This window comes from Mesoplodon densirostris, chromosome 14 (genome assembly GCF_025265405.1).
Source record: "Mesoplodon densirostris isolate mMesDen1 chromosome 14, mMesDen1 primary haplotype, whole genome shotgun sequence".
NCBI lineage: Eukaryota > Metazoa > Chordata > Mammalia > Artiodactyla > Ziphiidae > Mesoplodon > Mesoplodon densirostris.
This window is the reverse complement of record NC_082674.1, coordinates 60,179,052-60,198,841: the sequence shown is the minus strand read 5'-3', so window position 1 is coordinate 60,198,841 and position 19,790 is coordinate 60,179,052. Positions and strand designations below refer to the sequence as shown.

Below are 19,790 nucleotides of genomic sequence, written 5' to 3'. Positions count from 1 at the left end.
GAGTGGACCCAACTTTGCTGCCTCTCCCTCCCCATCAAGGCTTTCCCAGTACTGCCTGTGCCGCTCCTGGGTGGACTTCTATGCATTAAGTCATCTTCATAGCATGATCATGCCTAAATCAACTTAGAGAGGCCAGAGAGGCCCTACCACCATGTTCATGTAAATCCTTCCCAGACTTCTTCACATCTACATTTCTGTTTGTTTGTTTGTTTAAATAGAATCATACTATACAGACCACGTTGGAAATGCACTAGTTCACTTACAGTCATATATCATGAACATCTTTTTGCATCATTATTCTTCCTCAGCATCAAGTTAATGGCTTTAGAGTACTCTTTTGTGCCTTTCTTCGGTTTCCTACCTTTATTTTTAAATTTTTTTTATTTATTTATTTATTTATTTATTTATTTATTTATTTATTTATTTATTTATTGTGGTACGCAGGCCTCTCCCTGTTGTGGCCTCTCCCATTGTGGAGCACAGGCTCCGGACGCACAGGCTCAGCGGCCATGGCTCACGGGCCCAGCCGCTCCGCGGCATGTGGGATCTTCCCGGACCGGGGCACGAACCCATGTCCCCTGCACCGGCAGGCGGACTCTCAACCACTGCGCCACCAGGGAAGCCCGGTTTCCTACCTTTAAAACAGATTTTTATGAAGGCTATCTTTTAAAAAATCATCACTATCACTCTGCAAAAGTAAAATCAGGTCATTCTTGGGGAACAGGCTTTAAAAGTAAAATTGCTCTGGTGTCTCTGAATTACACTCAGTCTTTTGGAAAGATTGTTTGTTTTCTACAAAGTTAAGTAAATAAGTAAAGCCCCACTGGAAAGCTCACAATGCAGGCATCTCTGGTCCTGTACTGGCTGTTAGAAAGTTAGAGCTGAAGAGGAGGTACTGGTAGAGACCAGAAACCCCAGCCATCCAGGCTCCCTGTCCGGTAGGGTGGACCCATGGGATGTCTTGTTATGCCTTGGATCTGAGCCGAATGTCTTTTCTCTCCCCAGCAGACCCGCCCGTGGCCGCAGCTGTGGTGTCCCATTTTAATGACTGCCCAGCTTCCCACAGTCAGTTCTGCTTCCATGGAACCTGCAGGTTTTTGGTGCAGGAGGACAAGCCAGCATGTGTGTAAGTGTTTCCTGGGGTTCTGGGGTGCTGGGGCTGCAGACGCGCCAGCAACCCATTAAAAGAGCACTTCCCTCCAGAAGCCATGCCAGAGGCCCCTGAGAGCCTTGGAGCCAACGTGTTAGAGAATCAGAACAGTGGGCTAAGGGACACCTGCTTCAAACCCAGTTGGTTAAAAATCCAGGTTCCAGAGCCCTGGCCCAGAGCCACTAAGGCAGAACTCCTAGAGTTTAGAGCCTGGGGATCTGCATTTTTAACAAGCACCTCAGGTGACTCCTGGGTTCAACAAAGTCTGAAAATTCCTGGATTCACATTTTTTTTCTTTTTTTTTAATTGAAGTATAGCTGATTTACAATGTTGTGCTAGTTTCAGGTGTACAGCAAAGCGATTCAGTTATTTCTATATATTTTTATATAAAGAATATATTCTTTTTCAGATTCTTTTACATTATAGGTTATTACCAGATAGTGAATATAGTTCCCCGTGCTCTACAGTAGGACCTTGTTGTTTATTTTTTATATAGTAGTGCATATCTGTTAATCCCAAACTCCTAATTTTGGTTCAAGTTTAATTCACTACTTAGAATTTCTGGAGGGCAAGGCACTTGTTTGGAACCCTTTGAATAGCTGGAGTCTCTTAAGATGAGGTCTCTGCCCTCATCCAGCTAATAAAATAAGCCAGAAGTGCACAACAGAGGGTTGGTGTACATGAGTGGTAACAGAGCAAAACAACTTGGAAATAAAGATGCAGGCCAGGGCGTGGCATTTGCCACCTCAGGCTGAGCCTGAGCCCCCGGGGCTGCTTCTGAAAACATAGCTGAACCCCACCCCAATCCCCTGAATCAGAATCTCCAGGAATGGGACCCAGGAGTCACATTAATTAAGAGCCACCGGTGATTGCCATGGTCAGCCCGACTGGGCAAGAAAGGCCCATAAGGAAAGCTTCCCGGAGCAGGTGTCGGGGTTTGGCTGGTGGGGAGAGCAGAGAGGTTGCTCCAGGCCTGAAGTGTTGGGGGACCTGCCGTTACAGTCAGTGAGGCCACAGTAGGGAGGAGACAAGATTGGAGATGAATTGGAAGCCGGAGCCTGTTGGAAGTGAGCCTTTATTCTCCAGGCAGTGGGAGCTGTGCCAGTCACGGGAAAGGGTGTTTCAGGGAAGTAAATCTGTGCGTGGTGGAGTCCTGTTAGGTGGCCCCATAGCCAGCCTTGGCACTGTTGACTTTGGGGCTGGGTAACCCCTTGCTGTGGGAGCTCACCTGTGTACTGAAGGGTGTTAGCAGCCCTGGCCTCTACCCACTAGGTGCCAGTAGCATCACCTCCCCCCAACAGTCGTGACAAGCAAAAATGTCTCCAGACCTTGCCAAATGTCCCCCAGGATGGGGGTGGGTGGGTTTGGGGGCAGAGGAAGAATTGCCCCCATTAAGAACCACCCATGTCTATGAAGTTGCCATTTTTATAGGTCAAAAACGGTTAAAGGTCAGCAATTTCATATGATCCAAACTAATAATACCAGTCAATAATACTAAATGTTAATAAAAGCCAGCATTTATTGAGCTTTGCTTCGTGCCAGGCATCATTCTAAGCATGATCCATGTGTTAATTCTTGTAATCCTCAGGATGATCCCGTGAGGTGGGCACAGAGAAGTTGTGCCCAGATCACATAGCAGAGCTCACATTCAGACCCAGCCTGTCTGGCTCCTAAAACTGCATTCTTAACCATGACGCTTAAGGGTATCGGATGAGTAGCCCAGGAGAGACTGGGGACCGGGCAAACCGGCCACAGTACGTGGTGGTGGGTAGGGCTTTCCTCTTCCTGAGGTGCAGCTGTGTGAGCCTGGGCAGGCCCCTCGGGGTGCCTCTGAAGCCTGGAGAGGCACACTGGCCACCTTCCTCCTGGGAGGCCTGGGTGAGGCCCCCAGGCCACGTCTGCAGAGCCAAGAGCCCTCCCCACCCCTAAATACAAAGCACAGTGATGACAATAGTCCTCATCATTCATGATGATTATTCTTGTTAAAATACACATAGGAGCCTCTGGGAGGCTGATGGGATTATTTTTGATCACAGCCTGGTCATTATGGAAAAACACTGGCCCTGAAGGAAGGGTGGCTTCTTGGCCTAGATCTCAGGAAGCCTAGCAGTGCAGCAGGCGGAAGGCCCTCTCCCCTCCAGCGGTGCCCGGTGCCGGGACCTCAGGCTGCCCCGGTCTATGTGATGGGAGGGGTCTTCTTTGGAGAGAGAGAGAGGGGAGTTCTGATCAAAAGTGTGTCCAAAGTTCAGTTTTTCCACCAGATCAGGGACTGTTGTAAACTCTGAGAGCTGGAAGCCTTGAGCCTGGGTCAGCAGGTAACCTTACCTGGGGCCGAGCCCCCTTCTGCTGGCGGAAGCCTTCTGAGAGCAGGGGGTGGTGGGTCCCTTGTTCTGCTCAGTCTAGGTCCCAAGCCCCGCTCGTGGCTCAGGGAGGTCACTGTCCATCACGTTTACACACCATTATGTGCTGGTGGTCAGGAAGACCGGCTGTCTCTCTCCCCACTCATCCCCATAAAACAAAGAACTAGCCAGTAATTATTAACTATTACTGTTAATAATAATAGTAAGCTCTCCGTAAAAGCTGTAACTGTGTGCCGGGCCTGGCTCCCAGCACTCCACATACAGTGACTCATGGAGTCCTCCCATCCTCCCAGCTTCCCTCTCAAGTAGAGATTCTTGCCCTTATTGTGTAAATGAGAAAACTGAGGCTGAGAGAAGTGAGGCGACTTGCCCGGAGCCCCAGAGCCCATAAGTGGTGGAGCTGGGGTTCAGTCCCATCAATTCCAACCCCGAAACCCATGTTCTCAGCTGTTGATCCTGAGGGCATTCTGTCTCAGCCTCACAGAGTTCCCCTCAAATAGCTCTTATTTCCAGGAAAGGTGTTGGCACCTTCCCCCTGCAGGTAAACCTTCCTCCAGAGGAAGGTCAGGGTCATTCCTACACTCGTTACCCTCAGCACAGACTCTCAATGAATCCTTCCTGTGGGCTGAGGGCAGGGTCTGCAGAATCAGCGGAGACCCTGCTGCAGTGTGGGAAAGCTGACCATCTGTGGGGAGGCGTGGCCACGTGAGCCTTTACCGCCTCTTTACCTCAGTTTCCCCGCTGGATCTTGGCGGCCCAGGGGTGGTATTCAGCCCACAGGCACGTTTCATACCATGGTAGATGAGTCTGCCTTGTGCTTTGGTTGTTGTAATTAGCTGTCCACATTTTGGAAGTCAGGTTTTACATCTCCAGGCAGACACCCAGCTTCTCTGGAACACAGCCTGCCCCCCCACCCCGCAGTTCCCCAGTTTCCACCTCTTCCTGCTGGTCCCCAACACTGAAGCCAAAGTCGGTCCCCAGTCATTCCTTTTGCCTGCTCTGTTCTGCTCACGCCAGCCTGCTTTGCTCACTTCTGCCGCCACATGAGCTTGTAAGCTCAGTGAGGGCAGGACCACGCCTTATACTTTTTTGTATTTACAGTACATAGAAGAATGTTCTAATTCATTCATCCCCACCAGACCAAAAACTGTGAGTCCACGCAGAGAAAGCAAAACATGCTGTCCCCGCTCTTAGAACTACCCCAGCTTTAGGGAGCTGACACACTCATCCTTGTCAATAAAACTGACATACCTTGAAGTTAAGGCCGTGTCAGTCACGGCCTTACAGGAAAACCCACAGGGGCCCAAGATTATAGTCCGAAAAGAGGGAGCTCTTTCTGAAATACTGTCATTCTTAAGCTTTGTTTTCCATAAGAACAATAGTCCTTAGGTTTCCAGAGAACTAAAATGACATCTCACACTAAAATATGAGATAAGGAAAAAAAGTTAAAACAAATAACTAGTCAGAAATCACCAAAGGTAGTGAACATTATCCTGAAACATTTATGCTTCAGATGAACCCTAGATTGTATCTTTGGTCTCCCTTTAATAAATCCCTGCTAGGAGCCAACCACTTCAGAAAACAAATAGGGAAAGAATTTCCAAAGGTAGTAAGTAAAACCATAGAAATGCAAGGTTAGGACTCAAACACCGTTTTTTTGCCCCGAGGCAGATTCTGCAAACCTTTGGTCTGCTGCCTGCAGAAACCTTCAAACAAAGGAAAACAGTTGAAGGAAGCCACCCGGGTGACAGGTTTTCAGGGTTCCTGTGTTGGCAGCCAGTGACAACTCATCGAAGTGTCTCACCTATCCCAAAAATGCCCCTCGGTGACTGAACTCCCTGACTTTCCCACAGCAAAGTGTGAAAGCACATTGCTGTCAGCCAAGGAAAACATTCCACCTGGCTCTGGCCACAGTACATTCCAGTGGGATCTGAACAGAGTCAAACACCCAGAGGGGTGACCGCCTTTAGTGCGCAAGCAGATTGCCTGTGTGACCAAGAACACGCCTCCCGAGAGATCAGGATTGGGAGTGGTTTTCTTGTTGGTGCTTGAGCCACTTTATGTAGATCTACTGTCATCTCAGTAACCAGCAGGTGGTGGGGGGTAGGGGTAAGACGTTAAGACATCACTCACCCACAACGCCCTCTCTCTACCCACAGCGGAAGCAGGTACTGAGGGCCACACACCAGGCAGCATAACGCAGCAGTTAAAGGCATGGATTTGGACGTCAGACAGATCTGAATGACTTAGCACCGTTAAGCCTCAGTTTCTTTGTGTATAAAATGGAAAGATTAGTACTTCTCAGGATTGTAATGAGGACCCAGTGACCATAATGCATGCAGGGTTTTTGCTGTCCAAGACAGGAGCCACTAGCCATGGGTGGCTATTTAATTTATTTAATTAATTAAAATTTAGTTTTCACAGAAGTAGAGCCACGGAGGTAGGAAAGAAACTTATGGTTACCAGGGGATACGAGGGAGAGGGATAAATTGGTAGATTGGGATTGACATATACTCACTACTCGATATATAAAATAGATAAGAACCTGCTGTATACCACAGGGAACTCTACTCAATAGTCTGTAATGGCCTATATGGGAAAAGACTCTAAAAAAAGATTGGATATATGTATATGTATAACTGATTCACTTTGCTGTACACCTGAAACTAACACATCATTGTAAATCAACTATACTCCAATAAAATTTTTTTTCAGTCTCACTAGCCACATTTCAAGTACTCAGTACCTCTAGGGAGCTAGTGGCTACTGTATTAGACAGCACACATACAGACACTATTTCCATCATCGCAGAAAGTTCTTCTTAAATTTATTTTTTTATTGAAGTATAGTTGGTTTACAGTGTTGTGTTAATTTCTGCTGTACAGCAAGGTGACTCAGTTATACATATATATACATTCTTTTTTATATTCTTTTCCATTATGGTTTATCCCCGGATACTGACTATAGTTCCCTATGCTATACAGTAGGACCTTGTTGTTTATTTTATGTGTAATAGTTTGCATCTACTAACCCCAAACTCCCAATCCATCTGTCCCCCACTCCCCATCCCCCTTGGCAATAGACAAGTCTGTTCTCTATGTCTGTGAGTCTGTTTCTGTTTCATAGATAGGTTCATTTGTGCCATATTTTAGATTCCATATATAAGTGATGTCATATGATATTGCCTTCTCTTTCTAACTTACTTCACTTGGTGTGATAATCTCTAGTTGCATCCATGTTGCTGCAAATGGCTTCTTTTGTTCTTTTTTATGGCTGAGTAGTATCCCATTGTATATATGTACCACATCTTTATCCATTCATCTGTCGAATCATCACGGAAAGTTCTCTTAGCACATTAGAGAATATTGAAGCCCAGTTCCTAGCAGAGCATAAGAACAGCCACCATCAGCACGATCACCATTGTGAACAGCACATTGTTGCCATCACCACAGCTGAAGGATCCAAGTCCTGCTGAAGAAGCAGTGAAAGTTGGGCAGACCATGGAACCCAGAGCTGTACGATGAGGAAGCCCCTACTCCCTCCAGCCCACTCCTCCCAAGCGCCCCAAGCAGAGAGGTTCTAGGACTTGGTAAATCCAGTTCTTGAAGCCAAAAATGGGTAAACCCAATACAGGTGTCCTGCGACTCAGTGTCCCTACTCCCACCACAGCCCTATGGATTTTCTCCATGTTAAAGGCAAGTTGGTATAAACGTTTTTCTAAAACCATGGTCCCTGGCCCTTGGTCACCTTGGTTCTTGGCCCCCATATTAAAAACTTTATCTCGGGGCCTGTGCCAAAAGGCGTGGCTAAATATCAGAGCACTCTGCCAGAGAGAACACCATTGTTTATGAAGACAGTGTCTCTCAAGAGCCTTGAAAATGCTCCCATCCTTTTATTTACATTTTTGGCACTCGTACAGCCCTTCCTCTGTGTCAGGCACTTCACAAGATGTTAACTCATTTAATGCTCATAACTCTCTGAGGTAAGTTTTATTACTATCACGTTTTAAGGATGCAGAATGAGCGCCACAGTGAGGTTGAGTAACTTGCTCAAGATCACACAGGCACTACGCGGGGAATGGGATTCAAACGAATGACAGTTTGGCTCCACAGTCTGTACCATGTTGTGCCCACTTGCGGGATCCTGTCCTGAGGAAGTAATCTCAAATGCAAACAAAATGTGTACACAAAGATAATCCCCTGGCATTGTTTATGATATCAAAATTGGATACAGCCTAAATGGTAAGGGTTCAGTGAAGCAACTCGTGTATAAATTAATTTACAACCATTTTAAACAACTTCTGCAGTTTTCTAATGACAGAGTAAAATGGTGAAGAGATGTTAAATGAGAAATGGATGCAAAATCGTATTTTTTAAAAACCTTAACTATGTTAAAAACTACATAGAAGTAGTCCAGAAGAACTCCTTGTCAATCAGACTGCCAGTTGAGGTGGTAGAGTGTGCAACAATGTGGACTTTTCTTTGTCTTTCTGTTCTATTATATTGTGATGTATGTTCTTTCCAATTTGCTTAGAAACATTCTTTCTCTAGTTGGAGAACATTTTCCTTAAGGAAAAAAAAAACACTTATAAGAGCACAGCTCTACATGCATTATCCTATTTCTTTAAAATTTTAAAAGGCACTGTGAACCAGGTACAAAAGGGACTTAGGGGAAAAACTGAGCAACTGGACAGGACTAGAAGGTCTGAAGACCCTCAGCAGAGGAGAGAGAAAGGCATATCATTGATCATTTAATTCTTGTTAAAATGAGGAGGCCTAAGCCACAAAGTTTGCTCCTAAGAAAAGCACCAAAGCAACCTCCAAACTGAATCAGTAACAAAAATGAGAAGGTCTCAGGGACTCGCCTGGCTGGAGCCCATTGCCTTTCATCTTCAGCCACGGTGGCTCCTGCAGCTCAGACAAGCTCCTTGCCCCTCCTGTGCTACACTCTTTCCTTTCTTTCTTCAGTACTTCTTTCTTTTTTATTCTTATCTGGGGGAAACAGCTTACATGTGATTCCAGAGCCTCATTTTCAGAATTATGAAGACAGAATCAGCATTCCAGAGTCCTGTGTTTGACGATATCCACTCTCGACAGATAAAGTTGAATGGTCAAATGTTATAAGAAAATGTTCAGGCTTACACATGTGCCATTCCCCTTCGTGATAGAAAAATTCCTATTTTGCTCAGACTCCTTTCTTAAACAGAGGTGCTGCATCTCCCATTTCTCCTGCACCTGAATGAGAGGGCCCACTGTACAGCTCCCACCCTGGGGAAATGCCCAGAGAGAGACGGGCAAGAGAGGGAGGGGAAGGGGGAGGGGCAGATTTTGAATTGTTGGTTCTTGATTCTGTGTCCTTAAATGACCTTCTACCTCAGTGGTTTTCAGGCCTGGTCACACATTAGAGTCACTTGGGTGCCCAGACCAATTGGATGGGCATCTCCAAGGGTATGACCATGGCCCCGGCAGTCTCCAAAGCTTCCCAGGTGATTCTAATGTACAGCCAGGTGGGAAGCAGTGCCTACCTGAGGTAGAGACAGCAGCTGAGTCAAGCGTGATTCATTTGTGACCAGGTGAGGTGACTTTTCCCCTCATTGTGTGACTTATGCTAAATTAATTGTGTAATTAAGTCTAATATTAGTAGAAGCTTGGGAAATTTTTTTAAATGTATGTCACCAAACCTTTTCTTGCTCCCCGCCTAGTAAGGAGCAACTGAGAAGCATCCCTGTATTACAGTCGACTAGGGAGAAGAAAGGACCTCCCTCCACCCCAAGGCCAGAAAGTCTAAATTGTGTTCTCAACTTTGACTACCCATTGGAATCATCTGGGAGCTTTAAAAATGCTGATGCCCAGGCCTTACTCCCAGGGATTCTGATTTAGTTGGCCTGGGCTGTGGCCTGGACATCAGGATTTTTTCAAGCTCCCCAGGCCATTCCAATGGGCAGCCAGAGTTGAGTTCACTGGTAAACCTTCATGGTGGCTTTCAACTCGGGCTTCATCAGAATACCTTCGGCCTTTTCTTTAAGACACCCGGGCCCCATTTTCAGAGAGATTTTGATCTGGGAGGTCCTGGGAGAAGCTCAAGTATCTGGACCACAGGCTGTTCTGCCTCCCAGCTGCAGTTGGGCTGCTTGGTGCTAAGACTTGCTCTTCTTGGAGCTCACCTAGGCCATGACCTGGAGTCTCGTGTATTAGGCAGCAACCCAGGAGCTCCCCATGCCTCACTGGGGAAGTTTTCATTCAGAAGCAAGTTGAGGTCCCTAACTCAACGAGACTGGGGTTTGAGTGTTTACAGCTGTGACACTAAGGGGACAGAGGCATCTTTTTGGCCTGAAGACTTTCCTAATGGGAAAGACCTCTGCCGGGGCAGTACTGAGGCCAGGCTGGTTGTAAAGGGCCCAGAACACACATGGCAGGAAGAACATGGAAAGTCAGCAAAATGTGACCCAGCCTAGAGGGTTATCTTCCCTAGTGAGTTAAGACGGCACTGTTTGGGGGCATCTTTGCAACTTGCTACACCCACAGCAGGAAGACCTCTTTATGGGGCAATCAGCCACCCCTCTTCCTTTTTGCTGTGCAGTTTGTGAGTTTGCCATTGAATCACTATCCCAGAGTAGTATCTTCAGGATTAATTTGCATTACCCGAGAAAGATCTCCTTCACAGTTGAGATCCTTAGGTTTTTAACTCCCGAATCTGCCCGCCCCCATCTGTAAAACAAGGTAAACAGCAGCCCAGACCTCACATGCGGTAGTCATTGTTGGGATTAACAGAGATAGTTCATGTAGGAGTTTAGCATAGCCTTCGTTGATAAGGTAATGTAATTAGCACTAAGCTCCCACTATTTTATTTAAATGGGATTTCTTAGAGTCCCCAGCATTGATTTGTTAATTTATGGGGTTTCCAGAACAAAGCAGTTGAGGAGGTGTTAGAATCCTCCTCTCCCAGGGCCTGCAGGTTAGAGTAGGAACATCTCTAGCTGGGTGAAATTGCCTCCTGGGGTGCTCTTCCTATAGCCTGGACCTTTCACGAATGGCTGTGCAAATCCTCATCACACTACCCTTCCCTAGGAGGAAGCAGACTAACACCCAGCTACAGAGAAGTCTCATTGGCTTGACTGCAACTCCTGGTTAGACATCTAACAATCCATCCCAAAGCCCAGGCTCCCCAACCCTCTTCTGTTCTATGGTTCACCAGAGTTTTTGTAGAGCTAGGTCTTGCCTGCAGGAGCCTGGAGGCTGGCCTAAAGTGAGGCTGGTGGGAGAGGCAGTCAGAGAGGTGGGCATAGTCCTAAGGGCCTTCAGAGAAGGAGAGGCTAGGGAGAGCCATAGAAAGAGCTATGGAAAATGGATGGATGGATGACTGGGCAAATGAATGAGTGAGTCTTTAAATTATATCTTCTTGGAGAATGTGGGCTTTGAGATGGAGTTTGAGGAAGAAAGTGAGGAATAATATTCCAGGCAGAGAAGGTGGCAGGAGCTGAGATGGGCAAGGGAAAGGTAGTCATTCATTCATTCATTCATTCACAGGCCAACATTTCTTGAGTGCCTATGTGCTAGGCACTAGTTTAGTTGACATTGGGGGTGGGGGGACTTCTTGGGTTGGCTGAAACTTAGGTGACTGGAGATAAAGTAGAGGGGGTGGATTAGGGTCCTGCAGATAAGGAGTGTTGGATACCAAATGGAGTAAGCCCGCAACCCAGGTGGGAGCCATCCGGGTGCAGGGTGAATATTCAGGATGGGTTGGAGGAGGGACCCTGTGCAGGATTCACTGTAGACACCCACAGCTTCAATTTGTGCATCACCTGTGCCTGTTGCTTATCGCCTCTCAGTCTCAAGTTCAGTCCACCGTCAGCTTCCCCCCTACTGGGAAGGGGCCAGCGCCTTGTTTTCTCCCCAGCCTACAGGCTGAGCTGTTCCCTGAATTTGCCCTCAAAATGATTTTGTTATTAAGACCAAACAAAAGCAAACTTGCCCCTGTTTCCTAGCCCCCAGTCATCGCCCTCCTAGCCAAAGTCTGTGAGAGTCTGTGTTCTTATTCACACGTCTGTGGTCCAGATCCTTTTTCAAACAACGTCTTCTTGCCAGAGCTCCTGCATCTTCCTCCTCTCTGGAGCCTGCTCTCTCCTCCTCGGGTCTGAAGAGAACTCTGCATGGCATTTTCCATCCCAGTTGGCCCTCCCCAGCTTCCTTACTAACTGAAGACTGCAAACCCTTTGCACCCTTGTTGAACCTAAAACCTCAAATCTCCTTTACACTTTCAAGATTGGAGGCTAAACCAAAAGCCAGATTTAATCAAGAGCTGAATCTGCGGCATTCTCATCACAATCCCCAGATAGTATGCAGGGGCAGCAGCCCTGCTGAGTGAGCAAGAACCCGGACCCTGGGGTCAGCAGACCTGGGGAATGGATTTCTCTCTCTTCCCTGGCAGGGTGGGCACAGGCAAGTGACTTGACTTTTCTGTGCAAAGACTAAATGAGAAAACATGTGTCAAATGTCAACTAACCTCTAACAGAAAAGCAAGTTCAGACAAAAGAATTCAAACTAAAGAATATCTTTAAAGGAGGTACGTAACAGTTGGGCTTTGGGATAAAGAACACCAATGAGAGACTTTTCCATTAAGCAGCATTAAAGACAGAAGCTATATGTTCTGGTATCCCAGGTTGTAGCCTTAATTAAGCAGCCATTTTTGCAGTATCTCCTGTTTGCCATAACCTTAAACCCATACAGTACCTGAAAATGATTCAATTTGTGCTAGCATTGAGCAAAACCTGTACTCCAGGAAAATGCACTATATTTGTCCTGTGACTCCTTCTGGCATGTGGGGTCTGGCAGCCCGGGAGCCCAGGTTTAAGGGAATCACAAATGCAACGCCCCTGGGGCTGGCCCTGCACGAGAGCAGGCATACCAGGACCCTTAATCCCCCTTCATTTTCCTTGCCTTTCCAAAGCCTTTTAATCTAAAAGTGAAGGTGACAGTCTGGCTATTTCATCAAAAGGTAGACTCTTAAAAAAAATGTTTAACTATCATTGTCCTGTCCGAAGGGTGACGGGGAGGGACAAAAACCTTTAAATCCAGTGTGATGTTTGGTGCAAGACTGCCCCTCAAGGAAGTCCCCTGTGGGAAGGAAGCTATTCCACCTGAGAAGGCAGTGGTGATCAAACATTTTTATTACAATAAAAAAGTCACCCCAGACAAAGGGACCTGTGTGTAAGCTAAGTGTCTTCTACTGAGAAGAATCATATGCTTGGCGGGGGAAAAAAAAAAGGGCCTGCATCAGAAAATGACCATCGCTTCCTTATGCCTAGAACATGTCCTGAGAAATCACCATGCAAGAACCCCTTGTGGCCCCAGCCAGAATCTGGGTGGGGGGAGTTTTAGCATAGGTGAGGGCTACGTGGAAGAAGCAGCTTCAGCCGTCAGCTCTTAGGAGGAGGCCGCTACGGAAATGATTGATGCCAAAGAGTCTCTGAATAGTAGCAATACAAGTAATACTATCCCCTTGTGTTGGTATTGCCCTTTACAGGCTACATGCATGTTCATAAACATTTGTGCCCTTACTAATCCTCTAGCGGAGAGAGGCCAGCTGTGATACCAGATAGTGGTGCTGGCCTCTAGTCCAGTACACGGCCCACCTGGTAGATGTCTGCAGAACTAATTAAACTTGATGAAGAAGATAAAAAAGCAAACCACAGTCTTTGTCTCCTGCTGGTTTAGCATGTTGTCTTTCTCTCATCACTAGGAATTCTGAGTACACACATTTAGTTTAAAAATAACCTGGATTTTTATGAACTGCCAAAATGAGCTTCGTGTCTTGGACACACTTGCCGCCCTCCTCACTCCCCCGGGATTTGGCACAGTTACCGTAATAACGAAGTGCCTCAGCAGCACCTTCCCCTCAGATGATAAGCTGGTGAGTTATCCCTTGTTCTCCAAACAAGAGGAGCCTGTGCAGGGGAGTAGGAGAAATTCTGCTGATGCCTTTGCCTCCAATAGCAAAGGCTGGAGGGGCCCCTTTGGGCTTTTCCCCTCCGGCCCAGCCTTCCTGGGGAGTGGGGAGAATGCGACTTCTGCCTGGAGAGCACGCTGATGTTCCTGTCTTCCTCAGCTGCCACTCTGGGTACGTCGGTGCACGCTGTGAACACGCGGACCTCCTGGCCGTGGTGGCCGCCAGCCAGAAGAAGCAGGCCATTACCGCCTTGGTGGTGGTCTCCATCGTGGCCCTGACCATCCTCATCATCACGTGTGTGCTGATACAGTGAGTCTTTGCTACCCCTGAGGCCGGGACCCCCACCTGCAGGCCCCCCCGGGGCCATAACAGGGCCACCACGACAGTTTACTGCTGTGATGTCTGATTAGTGTTAGCAAAGCAAAGAGGAACTTTGGTGACAGCCAAGTTGTGTGAAAGGCACACATCCTGGCAGGTCTGCACCACACATCCTGGGAGGTGCCCCATTGGAAGCAGAACCAAAGGTGCTCTCTCTCTGCTGTGGGCTTGGAGCCTTCACCATCATCATGGGGATGTGCGGGGGTTCCAGAGGGAACTAGAAACGGCTCCCAGCCTCCCGTGGGCAGTAGCGGCCTCGCTTCCTCTCCACAGAAGGCACTTCGCGAATCGTAAAGCCACTGTTGCTGTTATGACAGGCCTCCCCTTTTCTCTACTTCTCTGCCCTCTTCCTCCTCCTCCGAAACTCAGTCTCTGCCTGGCATCTTCCAGGAAGCCTTCCTGAGCCCTAGACCAACCGAGCCCTTTTCCCGGTGTTTCTTAGCCTCCTTTGCTTGCCCATATCTCCCGACTGGACTGCTCTTCAAAGGGAGAGGCCCTAGGGCTGTATTTCCAGCATCTGGCCAGATTTATTCCCTGGAAATATCTGGAGACCTCTTAAGTCACAGAGCAAGCCCTCAGAGTATGCTACCTAATTGGACACACACAAGAAATCGACAGACTGGCCAAAGGCTGCGGTTAGCTCAGCGTAGAGTAGCTCATGGTGGAAACAGTAAGTAGACAGGCCCCTCTAGCCAGGCCTGGAGGAAGCAGTGCGTGTTCCCGCAGGAAGCCAGGCTTGAGCCCTCTGGGGTTGCCTGGGTTTTGGACAGATAAATAAGAGTCTCCGTCCCGTTTGTTTATTGGCTGCTGCTGTTGGAGCATCTAAAGCACACACTCCTGGTTCTGGGAATGAACGGGGTGCCCCTAGAGCCCCAGCTTGTTGACAGTAGCCGCAGCCCACTCACATCCTCCTGGATCAAGCCAGTGTTAAGGGTGAGGAATGAAGTCTCAGCTGGGCTGCTCTACTCCCATGTGTCTTGGGAAAACATGTTTGCAGGTTGGGGCATAGCTCAGGTTCTGCTACTTGTGAAGACCCCCTGGGGAAGCAGGAGCAACCTAATGACCACTAGCCTCGATTCTCATGGCCGGCTGGCTATGTGGGGGCGCCCATCACTCCCACAGTCCTGTTTCTGTGGCCAGGAGTGTCCCAGAGCCGTAGGAACAAGACTCGGTGCCCACGTGGGCCTCCCCAGGGGGAGGGAAAAGCTCATTTTGCCATGTTATCTGAAGACAGAAACAACCCAGGGTACCTGGGAAGCCTCTCTGATTCCCAGGGAGGAATTCCCAGGGAGGCGGCCATCACATCTCTCCTCTGTCCTTTCCAAGCCCATCCTTGCCAGAGATCAAGTTCAGAATCCCTGAGAGACCAAGCCCCCGCCAGACTGCTGGTTGCCGGGGCACGGGGTCCCTCCTGAGTGGCAGAGTTGGTTGGGACCAGCTCATCCCATGCCAGAGGGACCTAGAGGCCTTGATCTCACTGCCCTGGGCCATTCCTGTCTGGGTAGTGACTGAGGCAAGCCCTCCTGGCTAGGTGACAGCAAGACAGCAGTCACCGATAGATCTGGAGTCAAGGCCTAGGTCCCTCTCGCATGGGGTGAGCTGGTCCCAACCCGGACTCTGTGGCTCAGGAGGGACCCAGGCCCGGGAGATTGCTCTGGCCACCCCTGGCAGAATCAGCTTGGGCAGAAATGTCCCAGGGTCCCTTCTCAGCTCTGCTGCCCAAAGACTCAGGGGTTCTAGTAACCCTCCTGGGGCAGTGCGAGAGAGAGGAGCTGGGGTGGGGATCATGAAATGTCACCAGGCTCCAACAGGGAAGCACAGCAACAGGCTTGTTTCCTCATCTGTTTCCAGGCTCATGTCAGCCAGGAGACCCCTCCCAGCCCCAGACACTGGATGTATAGGTTACATATACCTTAGGGTTAGAATGAGTGGAAACAGTCCTCCATGCTATCCCAAGGGAAACAACCATCAGTGTCTGTAGGTAATTAATGTCTTAGTGCTTTCTTTTCTGCCCTTCTCTTGGGTTCTCTGGTTCCTTTTTTGTGCTAACTCTGCAGACTGTTCATTCCTGCCCACAGAGGGAGGCCGGAGCATTCATGGTCCTGATGCTTTAGGACTCCGGGTTTTGGGTTCACTGAGAGGATGAGTTTGCCACGACTAGAGAATGTTAGTCCTCAGAAAAAGATTCGAAGCCACGGAGATGCATGATTTATTCTTCCATTCCTTCCGTGGGTCCATTGCAGCCCACCCACAGTCCCAGCTTTTCTGCTGGCAATTCCTGATGGATGACCCCGTCCCTAGCCCTCCCAGCCCTGGCTAGCCTGAAGTGGTGGCTTTGGCCCAGTCCTGACAGCGGTTCTGAAGCTGCTGCAGCATTTCTGGAGTTACCCAACTGCTGCTTTATGGAGCAAGCATTCCGGCGGGGGACCGGTCCCCTCTATCAGCTGGAGCCAGGTACCTGCCTGCCAGGTTACCCTGCCAGCCCAGAGCAGAGCAGCCGAATGAGGCTGGTCCTCTGGGGCGGCCAACAGGTCCTCTCGCAGGTGGCCAGCTCCTGCCCCAAAGGCCACCACCCTGCAAAGCCCTCAGCCCCCTGCTGTGTCTCTCCCTCCGGACGCCCCATGGGAAGGCTGGGTTAGAGCCCAGAGCTGCCCAGCAGGCTCCTCGGGCAGACGCCGCACCAGCTGGGCACCCCTGCCAGGCTTCTGCCAAGACCGTGTTCTCTGCGCCTTTGCAGCTGCTGCCAGGTCCGAAAACACTGTGAATGGTGCCGGGCCCTCATCTGCCGGCACGAGAAGCCCAGTGCCCTCCTGAAGGGAAGGACTGCTTGCTGCCACTCAGAAACAGGTAAGAGGGCTGCCTCAAGGAAAGGCCTTTTTCCCTCGGGAGACACTACTGGGCAGAGAAAAGGACCACCTTCTCCAGGTCAGGGCAGAAGTTCTTAGAGGATGAAGCAGAAAGAAGGGAGAAAAAGAAGAGGATATTCATCCTACCGAGTCAGGTTTAGTTTATTCTAATGTGTGTTTTACTCAGAAGGGAGCTCTTTTACCCTTACTGGTGACTGTGTGACCTTTAACAAGTAACTTAACCTCTCTGAGCCTTGGTTTTCTTGTTAAAAAGATGTTGTGCAAATTGAATAAGTACTGATATAAAGTACCTAGTGTGTCACAGACTGTAGACATTCAACAGATGTTCATTCTCTTTCCCTTGAGAAATCATCTCCCCTTTCCCCTCTGTGAAATGAGAGATTTGGCCTGTAGAAGGTCTTGAAGGACTCTAAACTCTTAGAATCCTGTGATCTTCATTCAGTTTACCATTGTTGCTTGAATATTTTCTCCAACATCCACAAAAAAGATTGGACATCTGGATATGAGGCCAAACTCACATCTCAGGAACCCTCATCCGAGCATCCCTTGCTCAGGGCTCCTTGAGTCAAATAGCAAATATATCCAGACAGGCTCTGAAAAGTCTCACGTGAACAAGTTTCTGGAACGCTGGGTTGACCCACAAAGCCTGTCAGAAACTTAGAGTTCCTTTTTAGGAAGTAGTGGATCAGGAGACAATCACCCCAGACTCGTCCACCTGGGGGTGTCCTTCTCTAGTAAACAGTCAGCATTCCAGACGAGATCGGGCGCGTTCAGAGTGGTATGGCTGTAGCACAGTCAGCATTCCAGAAGCTCACGGTTGCATGGAGAAGACAGGAAGAAAAGCGCCTGGGAAGCTGGAATGCTGCCATGTTCATTAGGCCTCCTGGTGATCTGACCTGGAGGGAACTGAAGGCCCCGGAGCGCCGTTCACTTGGTCTTCATTTCAAGAGCCATGGTAATTGTGCATGAGCAGCTCTTTTGATTTAGGAAGGTGCTGATTCATTAATCCTCACGATAGCCTTAAGGAGGAGGGTGTGGGTAAACTGAGTCTGCCAAAGGCCTGCATGGGTGCCTCCCTGAGTCCCTGGGGGAGCTAGGATGAGACCCAAGTCCTCTGAAGGCCCCACTCACATCTCCACTACCTCAGGGGACCATCCATTGAGCTAATGAAGATAAATATTTTTGTTTTGTCTTTTAGCACCAATAGGAAAACTGTGTATGCCTTTTAAAGAAAATTTGTAGTAGATTTTGTGCAATCGGTCTGCACCTCGGCAGAGTCATTTAGGATAGAGTAAATTTCTTGTTAATGTCACTTCTCCCCTACCCACATTTGAGAGAATGTTAGCTTTGAACCTGGGGATGGATCTGGCCTTCCAGAGATGGCCACCAAGGCTGACGCCCCTCTCCTTGAGTTGACAGGTACCTTCCCACCTCCAGAGGAACCATGGGAGGGGCCAGAGCAGGAAGATGTCCAGGCTGGGCTGGACTCAGGAGCTCCTGGGGAATGGGTACACGCTGCCTCCCCGTGACAGGCACAGAGGATACCCTCAGGGCCCACCCATTGAGCAACAATGGTTCCCACCCATTCTTATATAGCCTCGGGGGAAGCCATTCTGCTGCCAGAGCCCTGACCAGCTCATGAGCTGCCCACTAAGCCACCCCTGATGAGGGAACTGGCCGCAGACGAGGTTGAATCACCTCCAGTTGAATAAAGGCCCTCATGACAGCGCACATCCCCATTCTCTTGTTTCCTTTGGCGCCAAAAGCGCAGTTTCAGGAGCTTCTGCCCCTGAGGTTGAACCAGCAGAAGGTGGACTTGTCCGCCCAAAAGAACCTGGTGACTTTGGCTGGTGCATCCCCAAGTTTCTGTCCGAAGCCAGTTTTCCCAGCCTGGCTGGGGTCTGGCCTGCAGAGCTTAACCTGTTTTTCCTTCTTTCCAGTGGTCTGAAGAGCCCAGAGGAGGAGTTCTGCCAAATGGCCTGTGGCAGCCTGAGAAAGAAAGAGCTTCTTGAGGATGGCACGGCGAGGGCTGCCTGGGACGGGCCAGCAGACCTTTCCTACTCTGCCTGCCCTCGCCTGTGTGGGCTTTTTGTCTTTTGTGGGCCTTCACTCAAAACTCTGTCCACAACTCTGTCTGCTTGGGGTTATCCAGTGTGACCTGGAGAAGAAATAAGTGGACCACAGTCTAAAGACTGGTCAGAAATGAACGGCATGGGGTGGACCTCCTGTTTACCTAATGAGGTGTGTGCGTTGGCATCTGCGTCCAGGTGTGTGTAGGTGTGTTCTGCCAGTCACGGATGCCAGGCTGTGCTTTTTTTAATGGGCCCATCTCCCCACAACAGTCTCCATCCTGCCTGACACTGGAGATTCCTATAGTTGTTACAGTTTTTTTCTTACCGCTTATGGGGGAAGAAGGTGGACAAAGGCATAACTGCTTTTTGCTACGTGAAGACACCAGTGTAAGAGGAGCCATGTCTGTCCTCTGTCCACAAAACCCTCAGCCAGCCCGATGTCTTCCACAGACACATGATGTTGAAGACCTTCCCGAGCTGTTGCCGCCCTCAGAGATAACTTCTTATTTATTAGATGGATGATGGTGTTATTTTTAATCTCAAGTCAATGTAAAAAGCACAAAACCCTTTCAGAGGTCTACATTAATGATGTATGTATTGCTGGCCAAAAAGTTAGACTGATTAGAAATGTCTGGTCTCTTTGGAACAGCTGAAGCTTGGGAAAAACCACCAGGATAGGTGGAGATGGAAGCAGAGGATGAGTTGCTGATGGGAGCAAAGATTGGGGTTCAGAGGTCATGCCATTTAATACGCAAAACTAGTAAATGCCCCAGGATACATTCCTGTTGAAAAGTTAGCAAATCTAGCAGTGGAGATCTGGCATCTTGTCAAGGAAGAGGAAGAATGCCTGTGTGTGCCTCTACATGGGGGAAACACAGGCTACCCCGCTCTGTTATTCAACATACTAACTGTCTAGTGGGCCCTCTGAGAATCTGTTTAGAAATAGAGCATTAACAGAGGGCCGCGGGCATTTGAGGCTGCATCCATGAGGGGGGACCAGTCACTTATTTTCCATGTT

General features: G+C 48.8%; 1 protein-coding gene across 1 annotated transcript; it reads left to right on the top strand.

Moving 5' to 3' along the window:
- The first annotated feature begins 986 nt into the window (after positions 1 to 986).
- On the top strand, positions 987 to 18,659 carry TGFA (transforming growth factor alpha). The gene is made up of 4 exons (XM_060116947.1): positions 987 to 1,126; positions 13,615 to 13,764; positions 16,571 to 16,680; positions 18,641 to 18,659. Exons 1-4 carry the CDS (start codon positions 987 to 989, stop codon positions 18,646 to 18,648), a joined length of 408 nt encoding a protein of 135 aa, XP_059972930.1. The 3' UTR covers positions 18,649 to 18,659.
- Positions 18,660 to 19,790: the final 1,131 nt, after the last annotated feature.

What these genes read in the sequence shown, in the direction of transcription:
- TGFA (XM_060116947.1), top strand. Translation starts at nt 987, where the DNA reads ATGTCTTTTCTCTCCCCAGCAGACCCGCCCGTGGCCGCAGCTGTGGTG. An exon ending in GAGGACAAGCCAGCATGTGT is followed by an intron (nt 1,127 to 13,614) that starts GTAAGTGTTTCC and finishes TGTCTTCCTCAG; the next exon opens with CTGCCACTCTGGGTACGTCG. An exon ending in ATCACGTGTGTGCTGATACA is followed by an intron (nt 13,765 to 16,570) that starts GTGAGTCTTTGC and finishes GCGCCTTTGCAG; the next exon opens with CTGCTGCCAGGTCCGAAAAC.